The 24508-nt window shown below is 41.1% G+C and overlaps 1 protein-coding gene across 2 annotated transcripts; it reads right to left on the reverse strand.

Moving 5' to 3' along the window:
- Positions 1-1821: 1821 nt before the first annotated feature.
- Positions 1822-23451, reverse strand: LIPA (lipase A, lysosomal acid type). Of its 2 annotated transcripts, none has more exons than XM_084634534.1 (10): positions 23190-23451; positions 20385-20496; positions 17707-17827; positions 14790-14988; positions 13054-13163; positions 12403-12539; positions 9984-10130; positions 7552-7623; positions 5572-5643; positions 1822-3823 (listed from the first exon to the last, which is right to left on the reverse strand). In XM_084634534.1, the coding sequence occupies exons 2-10, from the start codon at positions 20493-20495 to the stop codon at positions 3590-3592; spliced, it is 1203 nt and encodes a 400-aa protein (XP_084490660.1). In that variant the 5' UTR covers position 20496; positions 23190-23451; the 3' UTR covers positions 1822-3589. The 2 variants fall into 2 exon arrangements, with proteins under 2 accessions (XP_084490660.1, XP_084490659.1); XM_084634533.1 differs by lacking the exon at positions 23190-23451 and adding an exon at positions 21375-21483.
- Between the last annotated feature and the right edge of the window lie 1057 nt (positions 23452-24508).

Consider the following 24508-nt stretch of genomic DNA (forward strand, 5'->3'; position numbering starts at 1 on the left):
TGCTTGATGTGGCATCAGGGAGGGCTCAGCAGGAGAGCATTCCCGTGACTCACACCTGGCTCCAGTCTCAACCCTAAGAGCAGATAACAGCAGGTGCAGACTGATCAGATGGCTTAAAGACTATTTGAAAAAGCTGCAGCAGGATGCAGGGATGCATCCTTTTAAGGGGGGCGGGGGTGGCAAGTGAGGGGATGGGAATAATGTAAGGCAGCAGATGGCACCTAAGGGCATTCAGCCAAGTCCTGGAGGAGCAACAGCCTAGAGGGGCAAGAAGCTGGAGGATTTCAGGACAGTTGAGAGCAGCTGGGGGTGAGTGTACCACATTAGCAGGCTTGTATGCATAGGTGGGCATCAGTGAAGAGGAGGAAGGACTGTGTTGCCCTGGATGAGTGTGTCTAAGCTCGGGGAAAAGGACTGTGATGGACACTGCTAGACTGGGGCTGCTGATAAACATTTTGGCCACAGGCTTCCTGAGGAAAGGTGAAGGTTGAGTAGCTGTGCGCCCCACCAGGCCACAAGTCCAAACTGAGGAGCCACCTCACCAGGTTAGCATATCTCAATTCTATGTGCACCACTGGTGGGATTAGAGGCCTCAAGTGGGGAAGACTGTTTTGGGCACCTCCAGAGACGGGTGGCAGTACTGTGCTATTGTTTCATTCTTGCTGTTAAATTCCTTTAAGTCCCCCATCCCCTTTTGGCCCATTTATCTGTACCCATTCCCTCTAATATTCTTTTATATAAATGGTCTCAGAACCTCTGTATGAGCTATTGGTTTTTTGTCAGGGGCTTCCAGCTCCACGTAAACAAAGGGGGGTCTATGCCCAATCCAAAGAGAAATAGGTGCAGGCATGTGCTACCTTAGGACATTTATCAGCACCTGTGTCCAGCACGAAGAAGGAGGGGGTGGTACGGAAGATTTTATATCATTTTAAATACAGTACACTCTAGTAGAATCATTTTCCTGCCTCCACCCAGCATATATGGCATGCTTTTTCCCATTCCATGTATTCAAGCACATCCTGCTGCCAGCAGATATACCTCCACAGGAACAGAGGCAGTTGTGGAGTTTATAATCCCTATCCCAGTCCCTGCAAAGAACAGAAACTTTGCAGAGGCTCCTGTGGAACATGGGATGCTGCTTTTGTGCTGCCTCCACTCATGCTGGGACAGCCCAAGGCAGCAACCTAGGGAAAGTTGATAGTTTGTGGACCCAGCTACCCAAATGCTCATTCTCTACTGTACTCACAACATGAACTTGCTGAGTTTAAGATCAAACATGTTCCAAAGGGGGAAACCCTAATGTTCAAATGCAATTTGCAGCTCGTGTTCAGCGTATGGAGACAATAAATGAAATTCATGTTCTCTATCTCAGAGAGTCTTGAGACTAGGCCACTGCATAGCAACATTGTTATTCACTGTATATCAGATTAACAGACAACGGGGTAATGGGATTGTGACTACGAGTGTGAAGAAGGAAGCCTTTTCCCCAGGTCACTGGTGTGAGGAGAAGTCATAACCTACTGTATGGAGGCTTAAAAGCCATGTGTTGGGGTCTCAGTCTGGTTCCTGTGAACACGTTATCAAAACTGGCACCCTTCTTGAAAGTCTCACATGAGAAGCCAGAGACTAAATGAACGATCTATTAGCTCTAGAGAGTGACCCTTTCACGACTGGGGTGAAGTGTGCATGGGCGTTTAGTCTGCTACCTTATCCCTACATTGTATCCGTCCTGGACACCTATGTCAATGAAATATTTTTGACAAACATTATATATGCATATGTAAAACTACATGCAACGTAACAGAAAACACCATTCCAAGCTCTGACAGATCATCCTGATTTATTGAAAAATATTTAAAGCATTTATGATCATGCACTGCGATGACAGCTGTCCAAACCATTTCACTCTCTTTCAGAGACTTCCTTTTTAAAGCAACTGAAAGTAATTTAAAGCAAATGCCAATACCAGGAATATAGAGCATAGGGCTCTGTTAGGAGTCACAACTAGGATATTAAGAGCAATTCTTTTAAAAAAAAATTAAAGTACCAGAACTTATAAATGCAAGGGACTCCCTGAGCCTCGATAAGGAGTAAAAAACTCCAAAATTATGGCTTTTTTCTAGTTTATTTACAAAGAATTCGCCACCAAGAGTTTAACATCTAATATTTTCTATATCAAATAGAGGAGGAAGCCAATGGACAAAGGATGGCTTTGTGGTCAGGATTACAGACTGGGACTCTGGAGACCTTGGGTTTAATGCCTGCTCTGCTCTAGAAATCCTATGATCTCCTAGCTCTTCATTGAAGCCGCTGATTATGGATAGAGTTCTAGTGAAAATGGAGGCACAATATACCTGAATTACAGAATTGTTACCTTTGGCCCCTCTGCCAGTACTACATATTTGAGCCTTTTTTTCTAGTGGTTATTAGTGCAAAAAAATAAATTACATACATCTTCCACCCTTTTCACTGCAACTCATAACAAGTAACTGTTACAGAAAGCATTGTTTTCTTTTAACCTGTTTGCTTCTCCCAGCAATTTGCAAGGTCAAACAATAAGTAATAATTCTCATCAGTACTTTGCATTTTAAACAAAGGGTCTTAGTGTAGTTTTACATGAGTGTAACTCCAGTGAAGTCTGGAATAATGCAATAGTGAATCAGACCCAGAATGTGTGACTCCAACTGGCGCTGAAAGCATGCAGTGTCAGCATGGATTCTTCTTGGAGTAATATTAGGAAGAAAGTAAACTGACCGGTTTAGCTGTTAAAATATGGCTAAGTTATGATTAAAGCACAGGAGAAAATAGCTAGGTGTCTTTGGTTCCTGTGCTGCCAGTGTTAAACTGTCACTGTATGAGCAAGAGCACTACTAAAAGGTTTGGAAAGATCTACAGTAGAACCTCAGAGTTATGAACACCAGATTTATGAACTGACCAGTCAACCACACACCTCATTTGGAACCAGAATTACACAGTCAGGCAGCAGCAGAGACCAAAAAAAAAAAAAAAAAAGTACAGTACTGTGTTAAACAAACTACTAAAAAAAATAAAGGGAAAGCAGCATTTTTCTTCTGCATAGTAAAGTTTCAAGCTGTATTGAATCAATGTATAGTTATAAACTTTTGAAATAACAACCATAACGTTTTGTTCAGAGTTACAAACAATGTCCAATCTCAAGGTGTTGGTAACTGAGGTTCTACTGTATTTGATTTTCAAACCCATGTTAATATTTTATTCAGGGGCAAGTGCTTATCTTTTGAACTTTCAGGCTGCTGACATGCAAAGTGGGTTAATTTGTCTTTTTAAAACCTATTTTAAATCCATGCAGATTTATTGATATTTCCTCTAGGCAAAGGCACATTATTGTTTTCTGACAGTATTACCACATTGCATGAAGCCAGCAAGATAGGAAAGGGACTGTAAGAATGAAAGAAATAACACTGTTTACATTGAAAATAGATATTAATCCAAACCAGTAGTCATTATTGGCATTTTTAAAGGCATTATAAATAAAGATGTGGTGCTATTGCCATGACAACACCACACATTCCAAGAGAGGCATTTAGCAAGATTTTAACCCCACACAGTTTTACAGATATGTGCTCATCTCGTTAATGATTTCTTTATACATGCGATGGGGTGCGTCGAGACCCCAGATGAAATCCAGATGTTCCCATTCAGGAATGTGTTTGTGGTAAACCAGATTAGTGACTTGAGTGAGCAACATGCCAACATCCTTCCAGTCTGCAAGCCAGTCATGTCCACCAGTCCACAGTACAGTTGGCACAGTCATATCTTTTACTTTGTAGAATGGAGGAGTAGACTATGGGAGGGGACGGGGAGAAAAAGATTGCAATCTTTTAAAAATGAAAGCATATATACAAAAAAAACAACTCTGGCTTTAGAAAGAGCCCATCTGCTAAATGGGTTGTCTAGCAGTACTGCAATGTATTAGCAAATGCAAGAGGATAGAAGAAGTCAGAATCCTAGCCCTTCCCTTTCTTTGCTCTGGAGCAGCAGTCAATTCAAGAGAAGCCCTGACTAACTCCATGTTAAAACCTGCTCAGTAGGAAGAATGAGGTTTTTGGACATTGCAAGGTAATGTTGGATGAGTTATGTGTGCAAAGAGTCTACCATGTAAAATTTTAATCCCAAACTGGCTTTTATAGGTCACTATTACACTGAAAGTAAAATTACACCTACCAACGAGTCTGCATGTTTCTAGTCTGTATTGCACTGCTCAAGCTAGGATTACTGCAAGAGATTACAGTCACAGTAAAGCAAAAGAAGGGTAAACTTTTAATTCTATGCACAAAGATCTAGAAAACAATTTGATATCCAAATGAAGCTACAGGGGGGATTTAAGTAGGCTGAAGTTTGGCCAGGGCAGCATAATTAACCCTATACAACTCTAATGATCTCACAGCACTTCTCACTAATAATCTAAAAACAGTCAGGCCTAAAGATGAGCAAATAAGTGATTTTTCAACTGAAGGGCCACACCAAAAACTCTGGGGAGGGCAGGGGGGATTGGTTTATTTCTAACTACAGATTATTTTTTTCACATTTTCACTAAAGTGAAAGAAGTTTAAAAACAAAATTGTTTCAGACTAAAACACACCCTAAAACTAAAATGCTAAAATGAAATTTTTGTATTTTTTTTGTTTTATCCTTTTTTAAAATATGTAGATATATTTCAAAACGAAAAAAGTCAAAACATTTCAGAATGGCCAAAATGAATGGGTTTGACATTTTCAAAATAAATTCTCTCCTTTTGGCTGAAAATATTTCCAAATTTATGAATACTTTCAGTGCCCCCTAAATGCATTTTTTTTTTTTTTTTGGTGAATATACTATTCACTGAAAAACCTGCACCCAACTCCAGACAAGACCTTGGTTAAGATCTATTTACTGCACCTCTTGCAACAAAGTATCACCCCATTTCATATCTGAAGCACTGACTCTGTACTTGGAGACAACAGTGCCACCTTATGTCTAATAATTTCCTAGCGCCTATATCAGGGGTGGCCAACCTGTGGCTCCAGAGCCACATACAGCTCTTCAGAAGTTAATATGCGGCTCCTTGTACAGGCACCAATTTCAGGGCTGGAGCTATAGGCACCAACTTTCTAATGTGCAGGGAAGTGCTCACTGCTCAACCCCTTCCTGCCCCCTCCCCTGAGCCTACCATGCCCTCGCTCCTCCCACTCCCCCTGCGAGCCTCTTGCACGCCACAAAACAGCTGATTGGGAGGTGTGGGGAGGGAGCAGGAGCTGCTGATCGGCGGGGCTGCTGGTGGGTGGGAGGTGCTCGGAGCAGGGGCGGGAGCCAATGTGGGGGATGCTGACGTATTACTGACGCTCTTTGGCAATGTACATTTGTAAATTCTGGCTCCTTCTCAGCTCAGGTTGGCCACCCCTGCCTGGCCTGTATGTTTGCATCCCAGCTGCAGGTCCCTGCTTAATTTGCAAGGCCTCACTAGATCACAGCCTGATATGGTCTCCGGGCAGTTTTTGAAGTTTTCTTTTTTGTTTCTCAAGGATTGTAAGACTTCCATTAAAATTTCTTTACCTGATTATAGTGAGCCAAATTTGCAGCCTTGCTTCCCCAGTCATAAGCTTTGAGTTCCCCAGATTTAACGGCCTAAAACATAAATATTCACACAAAAACATGAAGGTCAGTGTCTGCACTCAGGAATTGTAAAGAAAGAACAAGATGGTTAGTTGGAGAACTGCCTTAATCCTGTGTGATTAAATTCAAAACCAAAGAACACACCACAGGGAGAGGAGGTACTGTTTTACCTATACAATGAGACAAAGATAACTGGAGCAAAGGAAAGCCAAATTGATTATAGCCTTTGTTCTTCTACAATATTCATTCTACTATTCCCACACCCCCTTCCCTCTACCATTCCCATGCCCACTTCTTCTCCACAAGGTGTCTTAGATCTCACATTTTCACCTACAGATTATGGCCAGAAGCAGGAACAGACACCATGTACTGAAATGGAATAAAGAATTTTATTAAGTAATACACAGGTGGCCAGATTTTTAAAAAGATAAACATCCAATTGTGCTGGATTTAATCCAAACTGGGGGTTGCACATGCATATTGGTCTGTATATTTCAGAAAATCTGGCTCAGTGCCTGCAGGTCACTATTTAAGCAGTAAAGATTTGTTCCTCCAAAGCTGTTGTTTTGGTGCATTTGCATTGCAGCAAAGCAACAATGAATTCATGTCACACAAAGCCATCTTAGCCATTTTGGGAACAAGAAAACTTAGCCAGTTCTGGGAACAAGAATGGATCATAGCACAAAAAAAAAAAAAAAAAATCCAGGCCAACCACTCAGGCGCTTGTTAAAAGCCCTTGTTGGAGTTGGAGGGGTCGGGGGAAGGGGAAGGGAGATGATCTCTGGTAAGCTTTTTGGCATGCATGCTAGGTTCTTTTAATTGTTTTCAGTATGTTTTATCTATAATGCTTTCACCTTAAGAATAAAATATGCTTGCTTAGACAGGGCTGCACGGTAACAATTAATCTGCAAAGCAATTAATCTGTTCAAAGCCTTCGGAGAGAAAGCAGCACACATGCAGGCCTGTTAAGGCAGCCTGTCTAGCTGGGGAATTCACAGTGTAGCAGCGTTGAAGTACCCCAGTCAGCACGGAAAGAGATGTGAGTCTCTGCCAGAGGTGGACAATTGAGCAGCCGGGAGCCTAGAAGGGGTGCCCTTACTGGACCATGGAGGACAAATACAGGTGCAGTTGCCCTGAACTCTGACAACCACATAAATGGAGTTTTCCTTTAAAACTTACTTAGTACTGTTTACAGTCCAAAAGTTTTCAGAAACAGCAGTCTAAGAAACATGAATCTTTAAAACCAGCTTTCTGTATGAGCCTCTCCCCACTTCATTCCAGGCCCGATACCTAACCCATGGAAGCTCAAAGTACACTTCCCAGACCAACACACACTTTGTGTAGACAACCAGGTTGACTCTAAGATTGTATCTTACTTTCAAGCACCTATGCAGGGACCAGCAGATGCTGATTCCACAAGAAATCTCTTCCCGCAGCACAGGAGTACAGCACCTGCTTTATACCACTGAGATACAGCCACTAAATTAATTGCAAGTATGTGGACTGCAAAGTGTAAAAAAAACCCTACTGTAACTATCCACAATTTGTCCACTGGCCCTGCTACAGTATGCAGCTCATGGTCAGAAACCAAGGTTACTGAAGGAGAATCAAATGTTTGTTATAGCAACTTGATCTCTGATATGGTAGTTTAAAAAGCAGGCAGAAATACTGTCTGCTGATCTGAAGCACCTATTATTTTGCACTCATGCAAAAATATATGCTGCATCAAAAGGGAAATTTTAAAAAGTTTCCCTTGCAGTGATTAATACCTGCTGTTCTGACTTTCTCCTTAGTAGTCCCAGAGTCTTCTCAAAGTTGTGCTATCATGGGATCATTTTGACATTTTTACCCCTATTTCACTGACAGCAGTATTTTATAAACAAGTTAGGTCAACAGGCACTTTAGATTCAGAAGCTCTACCTGGGTCCAATGGATCATGTTTTGTACAGATGTCCCAGCAGGGCAGTGTGTTGAATACACGTCGACTCGGCTCTGCAACAGCAACATAGTTTATCACAATTTTCATCTATTAATATGCATCAGTTCCATCCTTTATTGCTTTTTGCACAACTGAATAGAGTAAGTTAAGAGTAGACTAGTATATGCAAACTGGATAGGATGCTTAAGCCTTGCCATTAATTGGATAACATTGTCAACTTAGTTTAAAACTAAAGTTTGATCTAAAGCTGATGTTTTATTTTACCTTAAAATTACACTTTAAAAAAAAAAAACCACCAAGAAACTGAATCTGACTAGGAATGTTTCAATGTTTTGGTCTGAGTTTTTTCCAAAAAACAAAAACCAAAGCATGGTTGTAAAGGAAGAGATGTAAGCCTTCTCCTAACACATTGAAAAAAACAAGGAGAATAGTATTGCTTAAGTTACTAGAAGCAAAAGTGAAACTAACCAATCTAGCTTTGTTTCCCAGCTGACTAAAAAGCAAACTAAATTTAGAAAAAACACTTCAGTTTTAATAGTCTATGGTGTCCTTAATACAAGGATTTTGTCATAAATATTGACTTTAAACTGGACAGTGATATGCATGAGTAATTTTTATATCAATTTACAAGTTTAAAAATTTTAATGTTAGCAAAAGCGTTCCAAGCTCTTCTAACTTTTAAATGCCTCCCTACACTATACTAGTTTTGACCTGCTGTTCAACCTACTTCTACTAATGTAGACTGTTGCTCCAAATAAGCTTCATTTATTTTCAGTTTAAAAATACTGTCTCCTGAAAGCTGAATCCTCAGACAAAGTAAAGTATTACCCAAATTTAGAACTATGCAAAATTGTATGGGGAGTGGGAAATTCTGCACACAAAAATTAGCATTTTCCCTATTTCATATAAATTATGCCATATTCAGATTTTCAATCAAAAAAAATTTTTTTAATTGAGGGTGAAATCCTGGACCTATTGAAGTTAATGACAAGACATCAGTTGGGCCACGTTTCAAATTGTGATTTTGCCCAAATAGTTATTTTGTGACAGAAGAAATGATTTTGAAGATTTTCCCCACAATATTTTAGTGCAGTTGCATGGAAAAGCAAAAACTTAACATTGAAGTTAAAGTTTTGTTGGGAATATTTTGCACAATCTCCCCCATATGAGTGTCCCCATTTCATTGCTCTTTCAGGTGGCTTGATCCCACTAGAATGGCCAGTCAGATTTGCACTCACTCTCTCCATGACCAAACCCAAAGCTCCTTATGTCTATTAGAACATAAAAGCGACCATACTGGGTCAGACCAAAGTTCCATCTAGATATTGTATCCAGTATCCTGTCTTCTGACAGTGGCCAATGCTAGGTGCCCCAGAGGGAATGAACAGAACAGGTAATCATCAAGTGATCCATCCCCTATTGCCCATTCCCAGCTTCTGGCAAACAGAGGCTAGATACACCATCCCTGCCCATTGTATTCTTACTATTGTGTCCCGACCACTGCCCCCAGCTTACAGTACTACTCCACAAACCAATTCTAAAAAGTGGCATTGTGGGATTCCATGTTTATGGTCTGTCACAGATGTCCAGAGCAATGTAGAGAGATGTTCTGCTATTTGGTGTTTTTTGTTGGGTTTTTAAACAAAAACCCAACTCTGGAAACTCAACCTTGAGACTGGAAATTTCAAGCTGGATTCTTTCCTTCTGAAGTTTTATCACCAGCAACAAAAGGTTCCGCAGGCCAAATTATGCCCTCATCAAAACATACATCCCTTCAGTCTTTAAATTGCATCTTCAGCGACACCTCCACAACATTTCCTCCAATGCATTTGTACAGGTGTAACCGATTAGGACGTGGTAGACAATTTTTTACAAAATTGCTTTTCAGACTAGAAATGCACTTAACCAATTTGTCCACAACACACCTGCACTGTCTCCTGTGCTTCAATCTTCGTTTGGAACACAGAACAGCTACAGACTTTTAAACTGTACAAATTGATTCCTAGAAAAACAACTGCATATGTCCACTATGAGATCTGGAAATCTCAGCAGCTCTTGCACATGGATACATCCCAACCTGTGAAGTCTAATTTTTACTTCTCCCTTCTCTCCATGTTCTATACCATTAATTCTCTTCACCATCTATCCATCTTACCCATGTTCTTCCCACAAAGTACAAAAAAATTGTTTCATCTTTTCAATCCATTTTTAAATTTAGTTCTATGTATTTTATCAACTGGACTGTGCAGCTGGACTCCTGTCCACAGCAAGAAAAGATACTCATTCAATCTCTCAAGAACTAGAAGGTATTAAACTTCTTTTAAGGTACATATGGAGTATAAACACTCTTAGATCATAGTCTATACTCTTAAAAGTCACAAGGAGATGATTGCTAGGTGTATACAGAACATACCATGTTTAAGTTTTTCTCATCAAAACCACATATAAGAAAGAAGAAATTGCCACAAAGGTCATCCAGTAATCTGTGGGTACAAACATGAGTGGCAAGCCACTTCAGCAATGAACTCTGGGGAAGGAATTGCTTCTTTCCAAACATATCCTGCAAAATAATAAGCAAATACACATAACAGAAGGCTATTTACTTTTACTCATACTTTAGCTTTCTTGGGATAACTACTTCAATTCATAAAAGAAAGATTAAGAATGTTTCTCATTACACTCCATGTGTGCCTAGATCAGAGGTGAGCAACCTTTCAGAAGTGGTGTGCCGAGTCTTCATTTATTCACTCTAATTTAAGGTTTTGCGTGCCAGTAACACATTTTAACGTTTTTAGAAGGCCTCTTTCTATAAGTCTATAATATATAACTAAACTATTGTTGTATGTAAAGTAAACAAGGTTTTTAAAATATTTAAGAAGCTTCATTTAAAATTAAATTAAAATGCAGAGCCCCCCGGACTGGTGGCCAGGACCCAGGCAGTGTGAGTGCCACTGAAAATCAGCTTGTGTGCCGCCTTTGGCACGCGTGCCATAGGTTGCCTACCCCGGCCTAGATCATTACTCTGTAGCGAAATATATAATTAGTACCTTTGCTATCAAGTTAAGAACAGAATAAATTATTCATGGCTACCCAAAGAAAATCCATGAAAATTCCAATTTTTTAAAAAGTTTTATATTCATTATGTCAGAGAGGGCATGTCAGATTTCTGCTAAAGGTTAAATACTTTAAGCTACATCTGCTTAAATTGGGATGCTTGATATTTGAAGCTTCCTCAATTCAAACGATGTGAATAAAACCAAGCTTGCATTGTGGTGGCAGTTTCCTCTTGCAAGATATTTTTAAAAAGTCCAAGGGTTTGAACATGATCTACAGAGTGCTTTTTACTCACACTGACACAGCACAAAGTCGATGACTTATCCACTAGTTTATGGTTTATTGGGTGGTTCCACAATAGCTCACTGTGCAAGTCACTGTGACTGGGTCAAGTTTCACAGCACCATGTGAACAGGTGCATTTTTCTATCAAATAAAAGCCTCTTAACTGGGGACACTGATCAGCCTATTATTCTAACGAAGCAGCCACCTTCACTATGAGAAGAGGGACAGAGTGAGCTGGCAGGTGTTATTTGGCCTCATCTCTATCTGTCTGAGGGGAGAAGGAGAGCCAGTGGCAGTTACAATACACAAAAATATCTATTCATGTCCTACGGTTAGAAAAGGTGCATTACGCCTAACAGAGATAAGGTGACACTTCCAATATCTAAAACCTCCTCTGCCAGAACTCACATGGCTCCCCCTCCTTCTCCCACCAAAGGATAGCTGGGTGGATGGAGGTGGGCAGTCCAGCCCCTATACACAGCAGCTAGTGAACATCTTCACTGTATCCTCCTTCTGTTTCTTCTCACTCTTTGTTTGGCAACTTGTGTGAAAAATAAGAATTTAGAATTTCAAGTCTGAAAAAGCACCATAGTATTTTTTACCAGCCCAACTCTCCTTAATGGGATCAGCATTTATGCTAATACTCGCCTGCCCAAGAAGCAGGCATTAGACTAAACAGGGTCTCTAGGAGCCATACCAATTTAACGGAGTGGAACATGTGAGTTTATCAATGGAAAAATCTATATAAAGACTGAAGTACACAGAGGTGATTGCTAAATAAATCTGCAGAAACTGATGACAAATGGAAAATATTCTATATAAAGGAAGAAAGGATATCACATGACCCTACTGACATTGACTAATTTATATATACCAGTCATGGCTTTTTGGAAACACAAGTCCTAGAACCATGTGCAAATGAGTAAATGGAATACTAATGCTTTCAGGTTAAGCCCTGTTTATAAGATACATTTTAAGTTTTAACTTTCCCCTAGCTTCTCCTGTCTTGTATTTAAATTTCTCAGCCTGCTGGTTCAATTCTCCCATTTTGAAGACTTTCAACATCCTTGTGTATGGTACAAAGATAAACAGTGTTTTCAGATAGCATGTGATCCATCATCATCAAAACAAATGTCTGCTTTTACATTATTACTCACTTTTTTTTTTTTTTAATGTGGAACATGGAGCGCAGTGGGCAGCATCAAATACATTTTGTGGTCACTGGGGCAAATTCTACTCTCAATTACGCAGTTATCAATACAGAAAACCATCACAGAGCAACTCTAGACATATACTGATACAAAGTCAAAATTTGGCTTAGAACTCATGTTGTGCATGTTAATCTTCTGTACAAGTGTGTATATCGCAAGAGAGGCACATTCATATGCATTAAGTCTACACGCAGTTTTATTTATATTCTCTACTAAAACCATTTTAAATGGGAAAGAAATACTCATTTAGGTTTAAAACAAATATCTTGACTAAAATACATACCTTGAGCAGCAGCTCTGGAAGCACTCCAAGTTTTGTCAGAGGGCTAGTGGAGAACTTGATTGTGGCTACAGGTGCCAATGCAAAAAACATTTTTATTTTCTTAGCCAGCTCCGGCATAGTTGAAAATGCGATGAAAGCTGTAAAAAAAAAAAAAGACTGCTTAAGACAATATTTGACAGAAACTAAATCAGATTTTTAGCTAGGGCATGTTTTCACTACAGAGTATGTTTTAAGTAGTATGTTTTAAGTTCTGAATTTGGAAATTGTGTATGTGTTTAGAGAACAATTTGAATTAGTATCAGTCCTGTATTTCTTTAAATACTGGTTTGGTTAATTAAAGGTTGACCTGAGCATCAAATTCTAGCTGGAGTGATGAATCTATGATTTTTCATATACACTTTCACAACTCTTTAGAATATTTGTTTTTACATAAATTGGATGAATAACATAGTCTATTAGCTTAATTTACTGTTTTATACGTTTTCACTTCAAATAAATAGGTGAAAGTTAATTCTCTAGCCTTTTAGTTCTAATGAGGATACAAAACAAACTGTACTAGTAAATCCGTATTTTATTATTATTTAACCAAAAGTGTGCAAATCTCTCTTTTAAAACAATGTATTTAAGTTAAATTAAAATGTCTTAACATACCTATAGTGGTACCCTGTGAATGGCCAATGTAATAGATTTTCTCCTGTCCAGTTTTATTCACAATAAAGTTTATAGTGGCAGGAAGGTCGTATTTAGCCATTTCATCAAAACTATAACATAAAGACAAGAAGATGGCTATATAAATAAAGCTATAAAATTTCCATATCAACATACACAGAGTAGAACTATTGAATGGAACTTTAGTACATTGAAGATTAGTCAGATAAGAATGAACAAAAACTTCCAAAGGTTGATTCCAAACAGCCAAACTCTGACCAAGATTCACTTAGGGCTTGATCCTGCACCACACAAGCCAATGGGAATTTTCTCATTGATTTCAATGAAGGCAGGATCAGGCCATTATAGCAAATTTATAGTTCCCCACACTATTAGCACATATATAACCAAGATAAAAAATTGGAGTGGCACAATCTTGTTTAATCTGTTACTGAAGTGGGGTAGTTGACAGAGCATAAGAACAGCCATACTGGGTCAGATCAAAGGTCCATCTAGCCCAGTACCCTTGTCTTCCGACAGTGGCCAATGCCAGGTGCCCCAGAGGGAATGAACAGAACAGGTAATCAAGTGATCCATCCAGTCACCCATTTCCAGCTTTTGGCAAACAGAGGCTAGGGACACCATCCCTGCCCATCCTGACTAATAGCCATTGATGGACCTACCCTCCATGAACCTATCTAGTTCTTTTTTTAACCTGTTATAGTCTTGGCCTTCACAACATCCTCTGGCAAGGAGTTCCACAGGTTGACTGTGCACTGTGTGAAGAAATACTTCCTTTTGTTTGTTTTAAATCTGCTGCCTATTAATTTCATTTGGTGATCTCTAGTTCTTGTGTTATGAGGAGTAAATAACACTTCCTTATTTACTTTCTCCACACCAGTCATGACTTTTAGACCTCTTTTATATCCCCCCTTAGTTGTCTCTTTCCCAAGTTGAAAAGTCCCAGTTTTATTAATCTCTCCTTATATGCCAGCCATTGCATCCCCTAATCATTTTTTGTTGCCCTTTTCCTCAACCTTTTCCAATTCCAATATATCTTCTTTGAGATTGGGTGAGAGCAGGGTGAAGTTTTTCAGATGAACAGTTTATTTGCCCAAAAAATGCAGATTTGGCCAAAGAAATTTCAAGGGAAGGGATGGGAGGGAGTCCTGGCTATGGGGTATTCAGGGTGGGGCGTGTCTCAATCTCCTCTCTTGAAGCTGTCTCACTTTTTTATACAAAGTGCATGAATAGTCATTGGGCCAGACAGAGAGCAGGAGAGAGAATGACTATATCCCCAGTGGTTGAAGGAAAAGACCTGGGTTCCAGTCCCTGCTCCCCAGCAGGAATTCAAACCTGAGTCTCCCACATACAAAAACAATGTCTTGACCACTGGGCTAAGGGGGAAACCCTACTGCCTTGGCTGTGAATTGAAACCTTCGTTTCCTTTTATTTTTTAAAAATGCCTGGAAACAAATCGTTTCATTCAACCCAAAAGGAAATTTTTCCTATTTTTTCAATTCACCAAAAATTCAAAAAGTGTTTCAGTTTGACCCAAACCAACCTCTACTCTCTCGGCTCCAAGAACTTCCAGGAAACCAAAAATTCAGTGATCGGCACAGCGCTAATAGTGGGGGCATGGTATCATGGAGGAAATGAGGGAAGGAAAGGAGTGGTTCCTGTTGACAGCATGTATAACATGTAATAAACAGCACTCCTCAGAAATGAGATCCAGCTACCTGAAAACCCAGAATTCCTCTTGCTTCTCTGTATAGTGTTTATGCTTTCTGGACCAAGTGTTCCCCCTGCTGTTTCCCATCCAAACATCATAGCCAGCATCTGCCAGCATAAAGCCCAGGCTGTTGTTGTCCAAATTTGTGATCCAGTTACTACCATCTGCAAGAAAACCATGCTGCAGAAAAACAGCGGGCTTGGGACCTGAAAGATAAAGCATGTTATGTAGTTAAAAATCAAAGCTTCATGTTCTCCTGGCACTGAACTCCTGACACAAATTCTAGTGAGTATTCAATATTTGCTTCATATCTATATTTGAGTGGTTAAGCTATAGGACTGTAAGATGAGCAGCCTTTATGATACTCATGTCTTAAATTCATGCACTGTAATCTTCCACAATAGCAGGTTTTTAAAGAAAAAGTTATTTTATTCTTGTTATGGGTTTTAAAACATTACATTAGGTTCTTAAGCAAAAGCAAGAGCAAAATACCCTAGTATTTCACACACACCCAAAAGCAGAGAGAAAAGCAGGAACTACTGCAAGAACATAGAGTGCTATTTATAAGAGGTCTGATCCTGAAGGCATGCTAGCTTTTCTTCATTGTCCTTACTCCCATCCTCTTCCCACAAGGCCGTAGAAGGCATTCTTATAGGTGAACTCCAGGGATCAGGCTTTTCAGGCTAAAACAATGACAAACTAAGATGGTGTACCACTGTCTTTAGCATCAGATCCCCTTCCACTTTGTATCAACATTAACATCTGCTGCAGGTTCTCAGAATGCGTAGGAGCATGGGAATGGAAACTGGGAATGGAAGGTGAACTTACTTTAATACCTTCCATTCATGTATGGATGTTGATTTTTAGCACTCATTAACAAACTGAAAGTCATTGCCATTTTTCTTTTTAACTCAACAAAATTTCCCTTACAGTTTTTGCAGCTGTGAAACTGTAGACTGTTGTGGACTTTCACTTCAAAAGATAATGTCATACATAACAGCAATTAATCCCATTCACATTTCTCAGATATTGCAACAGAAACATTATGAAATATGTGCCCTATGAATTCTGTCAGCAGTAAATATACACTGTTTGGGAAAAGATACCAGGTCCATAACAGCTTGAAGTCAACATGAACTTTGAAGTCTTCATTCTTCTTCTAGGGGATCCTACTTGACAAAAATTGCTCAGTAATCCTTGTTTTTAAAAAATTTAAAGTATTTTACAAAACATGAACTTTGATACTGCTTCCTCCTTCACCTCCTCATCACTCTTTTGAGACAGGAAACTTCACTCTATTTGCTTATGTTACAGATGAAAGATTCAATAAAAAAAACCTACAGAAGCATAATCTATCTTCACTTTGTAGATTTCTCAGGATTTTTTAAGCACGAATATAAAACTAGCCAAATTGACTAGCTTGCCTTGTGCACCAAACTGTCTGCCTCTATGCTCTTTGAGATAGTAGTTAGGGCAAACGTGCTTCAGAGAGATCAAATCAACCATTAAGGACAGACAGATTTTTTTGCCTTTGGTAAAAGAGGGTCTTTTGCCATAGTATTTGTTCACACCTGCAATTATAGGATATTAGCTTTTTCCCCCTTCCATAAGATACATATGTATGCATCACACATCTTCACCTTTTTAAACTCCATGGGTTCAGACTCTACCCTCAGATATAAGCATACAACTCCCACTGAAATAAATGATAGATGCATGCATGCCTCAGAGGGCAGAATTTACCCCAAGGGACATTAAACATCATTTGATTCTGGCCGAATTCATCCAATGCTATTCAGATCTACAAGCATATTAGTTTCCACAGCATAATAGTATAGCAGATCTAAGACTGTTTCCTGCACATGCTTCTCTTCTTCCACATCCATTTTAGTCTTATTTTCAAAACATTCTATAGCTTAGGCCTTGCCAGTACCTTTGGCCTCATTCCCTCCTATACACACTCCCACTCTCTACACTTATCCCAAGCTTCTCTTCTGAAAACTCCCTTTGTCTCCTCTTTTGATTTCCCCTCTCCTAATTTTGTGCCTTCTTTCATGCCACTCTTTACGGCTTGGACATCCTTCTCCTTAGTATATGCTGATCATTCTCCTTCCCTGTCAAACACTTCTGAAAGGCAACCACTTCTGGCGAGGCAATAAGCAACAACATCCACTTAGCCCTCTGTCTTGGCTTGGGTGCAGTACAGCTTAAAATATCCAATTTCTTTAGAAACAAGATTTTTTTTTTATTACTACAATATTTTACGTACTGTAAATAGCTATGTACAATATGGTGCTATAGTAATTATTACTTTGCTTTATAGTTTCTTATAACGACAAGGATGCTAGAATCTAAAATCAAATCAACTTAGTCTAATTCCTATTTCCAGGCAGAAATCAGAAGAGCACTGGGATTTTTGTTTGTGTTTTTTTTTTGTTTGTTTTTTGTTTTGTTGGGGGAGGGGAAGTGTCTTTCTGGTTTGTTTTTCAACAGAAGAGGAATAGGACCTGCCCCTACCTTTAATGTTAGTCAAAGTTTTTAAAACCAAAAAAAGTTTAAAAAATGATATTTTCGCAGACAGACTTTAATACATTCTTACTTTAAAAAAAGTTACCATTTCTCTTATCATAAAATGAGTTTTTTCAGTAAACATAAAATTTCAACACACACACACACAAAAAGTGTCTGAGATCCTGCAAAATACAAACCACTTACAAATTCTGAATTTTGGGGGGAAATCCCCCCCCCCAATAATCTAACCACTCTAACATAGTCTGCACTGTTATTTTCCTTTATAAGTAATTGTAAACCACATAGGTTACCAACATTTTATCCTGGTCAGGTTTATTACAAGAGCTAGCACTCTCTAAATCAAAGTGATCTTTTTCAAGGCTTCCCCTTCTTCAGGCAGAAGTAAATCTTACCCTTCTTCCTCCCATGGCTTTTCTTCCCATGAGGAATTCTGTTAATGCTAAGGATATATCCATCTTCAGTCACCACTTCGTGCTCCTCACTAGGGTAGCCTCTGTAGGTAACAATTTCACTCTGCAAAAAGAAAAACAAAAGCTTTTAATTGAAACTTTTGACATTTTTAATTCATTAATGTCTGTAAAGTGCTTGGAAGTCTTTCCACAGACAACAATATAGAAGTGTGATGTCTCCATTGCTGTGGCTATGTCTGGTAGGTGGTAGAGAGAGACCATCAGGGAAAGGTTTGTTACTAGGTGATGATGTGTTCTCTACCGCACGTGTTTCAGTCACCAACGAGAATTAGGCACCCAACTCCCACTGACTTTCAATAGGAGTTCGGCACTAACAATTCTTGGTGCCTTTGAAATCTCTCTCTTATCTGTCTCAATGTCCAAGCCCTACAGAGAGAGAGCTCCAGATTCTAGTTCGTATCCCAGACTAAAGCTGGTAGTCTATGTCTCCACTATAGAGAAGACACATAGGTCATCTAGTTTGCCACTAACCAGAGGAGACAAAAGTGCTAGAAAAGGGAGCAGGGGAAAGAAGATTGGGACAACAGGATAAAGAAGGGAAAGACTGAAGTGACAGAGAGAAGGACAGACAGACAATACTCACTGAAAAGAGCAAACATCTGTCAATGACAGACAAGTGATGTCACCAAAAATTGTGCTATCAGTGGCAGATGAGGGGATGCATCTGTCTTCTAAAGGGCAAGATTTTTAAAACATTTCAAATATTAGAGGCATGATCCTTACTCTTATTTATCACTCATGGAACCCTATCACACTTAAATACATCATCTAAATGACCCACAACACAGCAGGTTTGAAACAAAATGTTGTATAACAGTGGCTTCAATAAAGTCATTTATATTATGACTTAACCATTGCAGCAAGAACAGGAAAGTTTTGCACACTGTTCAGATACGTGGGTTATGGCTTTTAATGTCCGACACTAATGCTATAAAATAGGACTACTAAACACCATCTCTTCGAAAAACTCACTTCTATTCCATCACTTGCAATTGAGTTAGTTCACAAACCTTTAAAAAAAAAAAAAACTCATTTAGCAGAATCATTTAGAAGATGTGTAAATGCCTAACCAGTACACTGCATGATCCTATTGGCAATAACTCTAGTTACTATTTTTTTTTTAAAGTGCTCAGAAATATGCTAGGTGTTGTACGGAAAAGGAAAATTCTCTCTTCCCCAAAGAGTTTATAAGCTAGTTTCAGATGTGATGCAACAAGGGAAGGTAACAAAGAGTGTGGGGAAAATGAGAGGAGGGGCAAAGGTGCTGATAAGATCACAAGTAATTAACAGCAAGTCCTTACCCAAGGACAGAAAGAGGGAAAAGCAACAAGAGTGAAAGCAAAGGGGGAGCAAAGCAATTGTCAGGAAAACCTTACTAGGAAAAAGTGGTTTTAATAAGTACGGTTCCTTCTAGCAGTTTTAACTAGAGTGGAGGTAGGGCCACAGAGTATGATCTGGTAAAAGGTGTAAAAAGTGGGGTAGCAGAATTTACAGATGATACAAAATTACTCAAGATAATCGGCTTTGGACCTAACTACCAAGAGTTACAAGATGATCTCACAAAACTGGGAAACTGGGCAACAAAATGGCAGATGAAATTCAATGTTGATAAATGCAAAGTAATGCACATTAGAAAACTTAATCCCAACTATACATACAAAATGATGGGGTCTAAAATTAGCTGTTGTCACTCAAGAAAGATCTTGGAGTCATTGTGGATAGTTCTCTGAAAACAACTGCTCAATGTGCAGCAGCAGTCAAAGATGATAACAATGTTAGGAAACATTAAAAAAGGGACAGATAAGACAACATAACATTATCATAATGCCACTATATAAATCCATGGTATGCCTACACCTTGAATACTGCGTGCAGTTCTGGTCACCCCATCTCACGAAAAAATATTAGAACTGGAAAATGTACGGAGAAGGGAAACAAAAATTATTATGGGTGGGGAACAGCTAAAATAAATAAACAAAAATTATTATGGGTGGGGAACAGCTAAATGAGGAGAGATTTAAAAGGTTGGTACTGTTCATCTTGGAAAAAGAAATGACCAAGGGGGAATATGACAGAAGTCTATAAAATCATGACTGATGTGCAGAAAGTGAGAGTGTTATTTACCCTTTTATATAAGACATGAGACAGCATATAGGCCAGAGATATATATTATTTATATATGTTACTTCCTCTACATCTTTCTCACATGCACACCCAAACCCACAATCAATCCACAGCTTTTTTCTATTTGCAAGCAAGGAGGGAGATGGAAACAGAATGTCGCTGACAAGATTCCTGATTAATGTCAGGCGTGTAAACAGGTTAAGCAATTTAAAGAACTAGGTTAGGCACTTTCCCTCTGTTCTTTATTCCAGACCTACAACAAGAGCATTATTCATTAAAGTTTAAATAGGCAAAACACCCTTCCACAGTTAAAGTAATCAGTTTCAAAAGTCAGCATTTTCCCACAGTAAACATACTACAATATCTAAGATAACTAGAGTTATTCACTATATATAGTAACCATATGGTAACAGGTGACAAACAACAATTTTTTTTAAATGGTAGCTATTGAATGAATTTTACAATACATAACTTACAATATTCATAGATGTTTCAGGATCCACATTTCTTCTTCTTCTGACAAATGCTTCTGAACTTACAATTCCTTGGATCAAACATGCCACAATTATAAAGAGCCACATCTTCATTCTGTAGAAATACATTTCTGTATTTATTTGTGTAAGAAAATAAGGCTTTGCAAAAACTACACTGTATAACAAAGAAAAAAAGATTTATGCTGCAAAAGAAAAAAAAAGCGAGACCCTGAGGTTAAGTTGTATGGCTTCTTCTACAGAAGAAATAAATTGGCTGGGGGAGGAAAGGGGGAAAGGAGTAATATACAAAGAGTCACAGTCTACTATAATTGAGAAACTTTTCTGCAGCATTATTTGTTTTCATGAAGACTTCCAGTGGATTTAATACAAATAAATCAAATATTCTTCCCTTCCAAAAATCAACATTTTCTCAAATGGTGATGTAGTGGACCAGAAACAAAAACCATTATAACAGCACATCAATATTAAACAAAGAATGGAGAAATCTGGGCCAACTGTATTAAGCTGTGCATGTACTTCCCTGGATTTGCTCTTATAAAATAACTAAGAAAATCACTACAGTTTTCTTGTGCAAACTGCCCACAAAAGTGTAACCATCTCACATTAGTAATATTCACAATGCTATTCACCTACAGTTATATCCAGCCCTGACTTACCCATCTCACAGCATCCAATGCTATTAAGCTTAACTTGCCAAAAAAAAAAAAAAAACAAACACTCAAAAACAGGTTTCAGAGTAACAGCCGTGTTAGTCTGTATTCACAAAAAGAAAAGGAGTACTTGTGGCACCTTAGAGACTAACCAATTTATTTGAGCAGAAGCTTTCGTGAGCTACAGTTCACTTCATCGGATGCATGCATGAAGTGAGCTGTAGCTCATGAAACCTTATGGTCAAATAAATTGGTTAGTCTCTAAGGTGCCACAAGTACTCAAAAAACAGACTTTGGGGAGGGGAGGGAGATATGTACTCACAGAATAACAAGGAAATAGCAGCTCCTGCCACTGTTAAAAACCTTTCTTTCCCTTTCCCCTTTACACCTCATAAGCACTTCTCAGAGGAGGTAAAGGACCAAAAGGCTCAGGGACCACTGATGCGACCAGATATTTTTATTACTAAAAAAAAAAAAAAAAGGTGGCCGTTAATGGTTTATAAACTTTATTTTTTTCCCCTTCCAACTGTCTCATGTTATTTTTCCCATGGGTAGCATATAACATATAAAAACCTGTGAGAAGGAGCCCCACGAAAGTTTACGCTCAAATAAATCTGTTAGTCTCTAATGTGCCACAAGTACTCATGTTCTTTTTGCGGATACAGACTAACACAACTGCTACTCTGAAAACAGCCTAAGTGGCTCCCACACCAATAACTTCATTGACAAGAAGGAATCAAGGTGACTGAGGTAATATATTTTATTGGACCAACTTCTGTTGGTGAGAGAAAAGCTTTCGAGCTTCCCAGAATTCTTCTTTTGGTCTGGGAAATTTAGAGTGTCCCAGCTAAATACAATGTGGAACAGACTGTTTAGTATAACTAGTTAACACATTTCATGGGACTGTTCATCTTGAAATCTGTTAACTACTCATGCTAAACAGAACAGCAGTACTTGTGGCACCTTAGACACTAACAAATTTATTTGAGCATAAGCTTTAGTGGGCTACAGCCCACTTCATCGGATGCATGCAGTGGAAAATACAGTAGGACGATATTATTGGGTGTATGATAATACCCATTGTTTCATGTTCTCTGTGTATATAAAATCGTCCTTCTGTATTTTCCACTGCATGCATCCGATGAAGTGGCCTGTAGCCCACAAAAGCTTATGCTCAAATAAATTTGTTAGTCTCTAAAGTGCCACAAGTACTCCTGTTCTTTTTGCAGATAGAGACTAACACAGCTGCTACTCTGAAACCGGTCACGCTAAACAGTTTGTTCCCTTTAGCTGACACACTCTTCCCAGAGCTGAAGAAGAGCTCTGTGTAAACTCAAAAGCTTTTCTCTCTCACCAACAGAAGCTGGTGCAATAAAATTACCTACCTTGTCTTTCTAATCTCCTAGGACCAACACAACTACAGCAATACGACATACAAGAATCAAGACAGAATTCAGTGCAACACCTTCAAGAGTCAGAGATTTAGCAATATTCATGGCATCTCTAAAGCAGGGGTTGTCAAACTGGGGGTCGGGACCCCTCGGGGTCACAAGGTTATTACAGGGGGGTCGCGTGCTGTCAGCCTCCACCCCAAACCCCGCTGTGCATCCAGTTCCCTCATCTATAAAATGGGGATTAATACCTACAAGAAGGGGGGCCCATTTAAGTACTTTCGAGAGGAGGGGGAAGCCACACAACTGTGACCCCAAGAGGAGGCAGGCTGTCCGCTATCAGCATTAATTTATTATTCGCCCTGGGGTAGCACTTGAGGTCGAGGATCAGACATAGTTCAGGCCCCCAGCGTGCTAGGTGCGGTACAAACATCTGAACAACAATCCTACGACACAGCACAGAGAAACAGGAAGCCGCCTCGAGCGCCCCGGCCCTCGGGAAGCGAGGGCACAACTAGAGCTAGGCACTAAAAGAACGGCAGGGGCCAGCGCTGGTTCCCCCGGGGGAGTCAGCTCCGGGCCTCACGGCGCCCTACGAACACGGATCCCAGCGCCCTGCCACCCGCCAAGTCTCTTGCCAGCGTCACCGCCCGCCCCGCCCCGCTCCGCTCCGCTCCGGCCGGCCGCCGCGGCGGCAGATGTGCAGGGAGGGCGCGCGGGTGGAGCCAGGCAGCGGCCGCACTGACCTGAGCGGAGGCTGCGGCGGAGCGCGCCGGCCGGGCTGCCGGGGACTCGCAAGGGGCCGCGCGGCTGCTGCTGGCGGCGGGGCTGCTGCGCGCGACAGACGCGACGGGAGCGGGGGCGCTTCGCTAGCACCGCCCAACCCTGCCGGCCTCCTCAGACCACGCCGCGGCGCCAATCAGCGGCTTCGGGAGCAGGGGTCGCCCCGCCTGCCTCCCTCTCTCCTCGCCCCGTCCAGCTCGGCCTTGGGCCTGGGGGGCGGGGGCCGGTTGGGCTGAGAGCTGGAGTGGAGGCTGCTGCAGGGACAGGGGTAGTAACAACAGCCTTGCTCCCGCCACACCTGCCAAACTAATCCCATCCCCCTGCCGCCCAACACCCCCCCACACACACTGCACCCACCAATCCCATCCCCCTGCAGCCCAGCACCCCCCCCACACACTGCACCCACCAATCCCATCCCCCTGCAGCCCAGCACCCCCACACACACACTGCACCCACCAATCCCATCCCCCTGCAGCCCAGCACCCTCCCACACACACACTGCACCCACCAATCCCATCCCCCTGCAGCCCAGCACCCCCCCCACACACTGCACCCACCAATCCCATCCCCCTGCAGCCCAGCACCCTCCCACACACACACTGCACCCACCAATCCCATCCCCCTGCAGCCCAGCACCCTCCCACACACACACTGCACCCACCAATCCCATCCCCCTGCAGCCCAGCACCCTCCCACACACACACACTGCACCCACCAATCCCATCCCCCTGCAGCCCAACACCCTCCCACACACACACTGCACCCACCAATCCCATCCCCCTGCAGCCCAGCACCCCCCCACACACACTGCACCCACCAATCCCATCCCCCTGCAGCCCAGCACCCCCCCACACACACACTGCACCCACCAATCCCATCCCCCTGCAGCCCAGCACCCCCCCACACACACTGCACCCACCAATCCCATCCCCCTGCAGCCCAGCACCCCCCCACACACACTGCACCCACCAATCCCATCCCCCTGCAGCCCAGCACCCCCCCACACACACTGCACCCACCAATCCCATCCCCCTGCAGCCCAGCACCCCCCCACACACACACACACTGCACCCACCAATCCCATCCCCCTGCAGCCCAACATCCTCCCACACACACACACTGCCCACCAATCCCATCCCCCTGCAGCCCAGCACCCCCCCACACACACTGCACCCACCAATCCCATCCCCCTGCAGCCCAACACCCCCCCACACACACACTGCACCCACCATTCCCATCTCCCTGCAGCCCAGCACCCCCCCACACACACACACAAAATCCC

This window comes from Lepidochelys olivacea (genome assembly GCF_965140295.1).
Source record: "Lepidochelys olivacea isolate rLepOli2 genome assembly, chromosome: 7".
NCBI lineage: Eukaryota > Metazoa > Chordata > Testudines > Cheloniidae > Lepidochelys > Lepidochelys olivacea.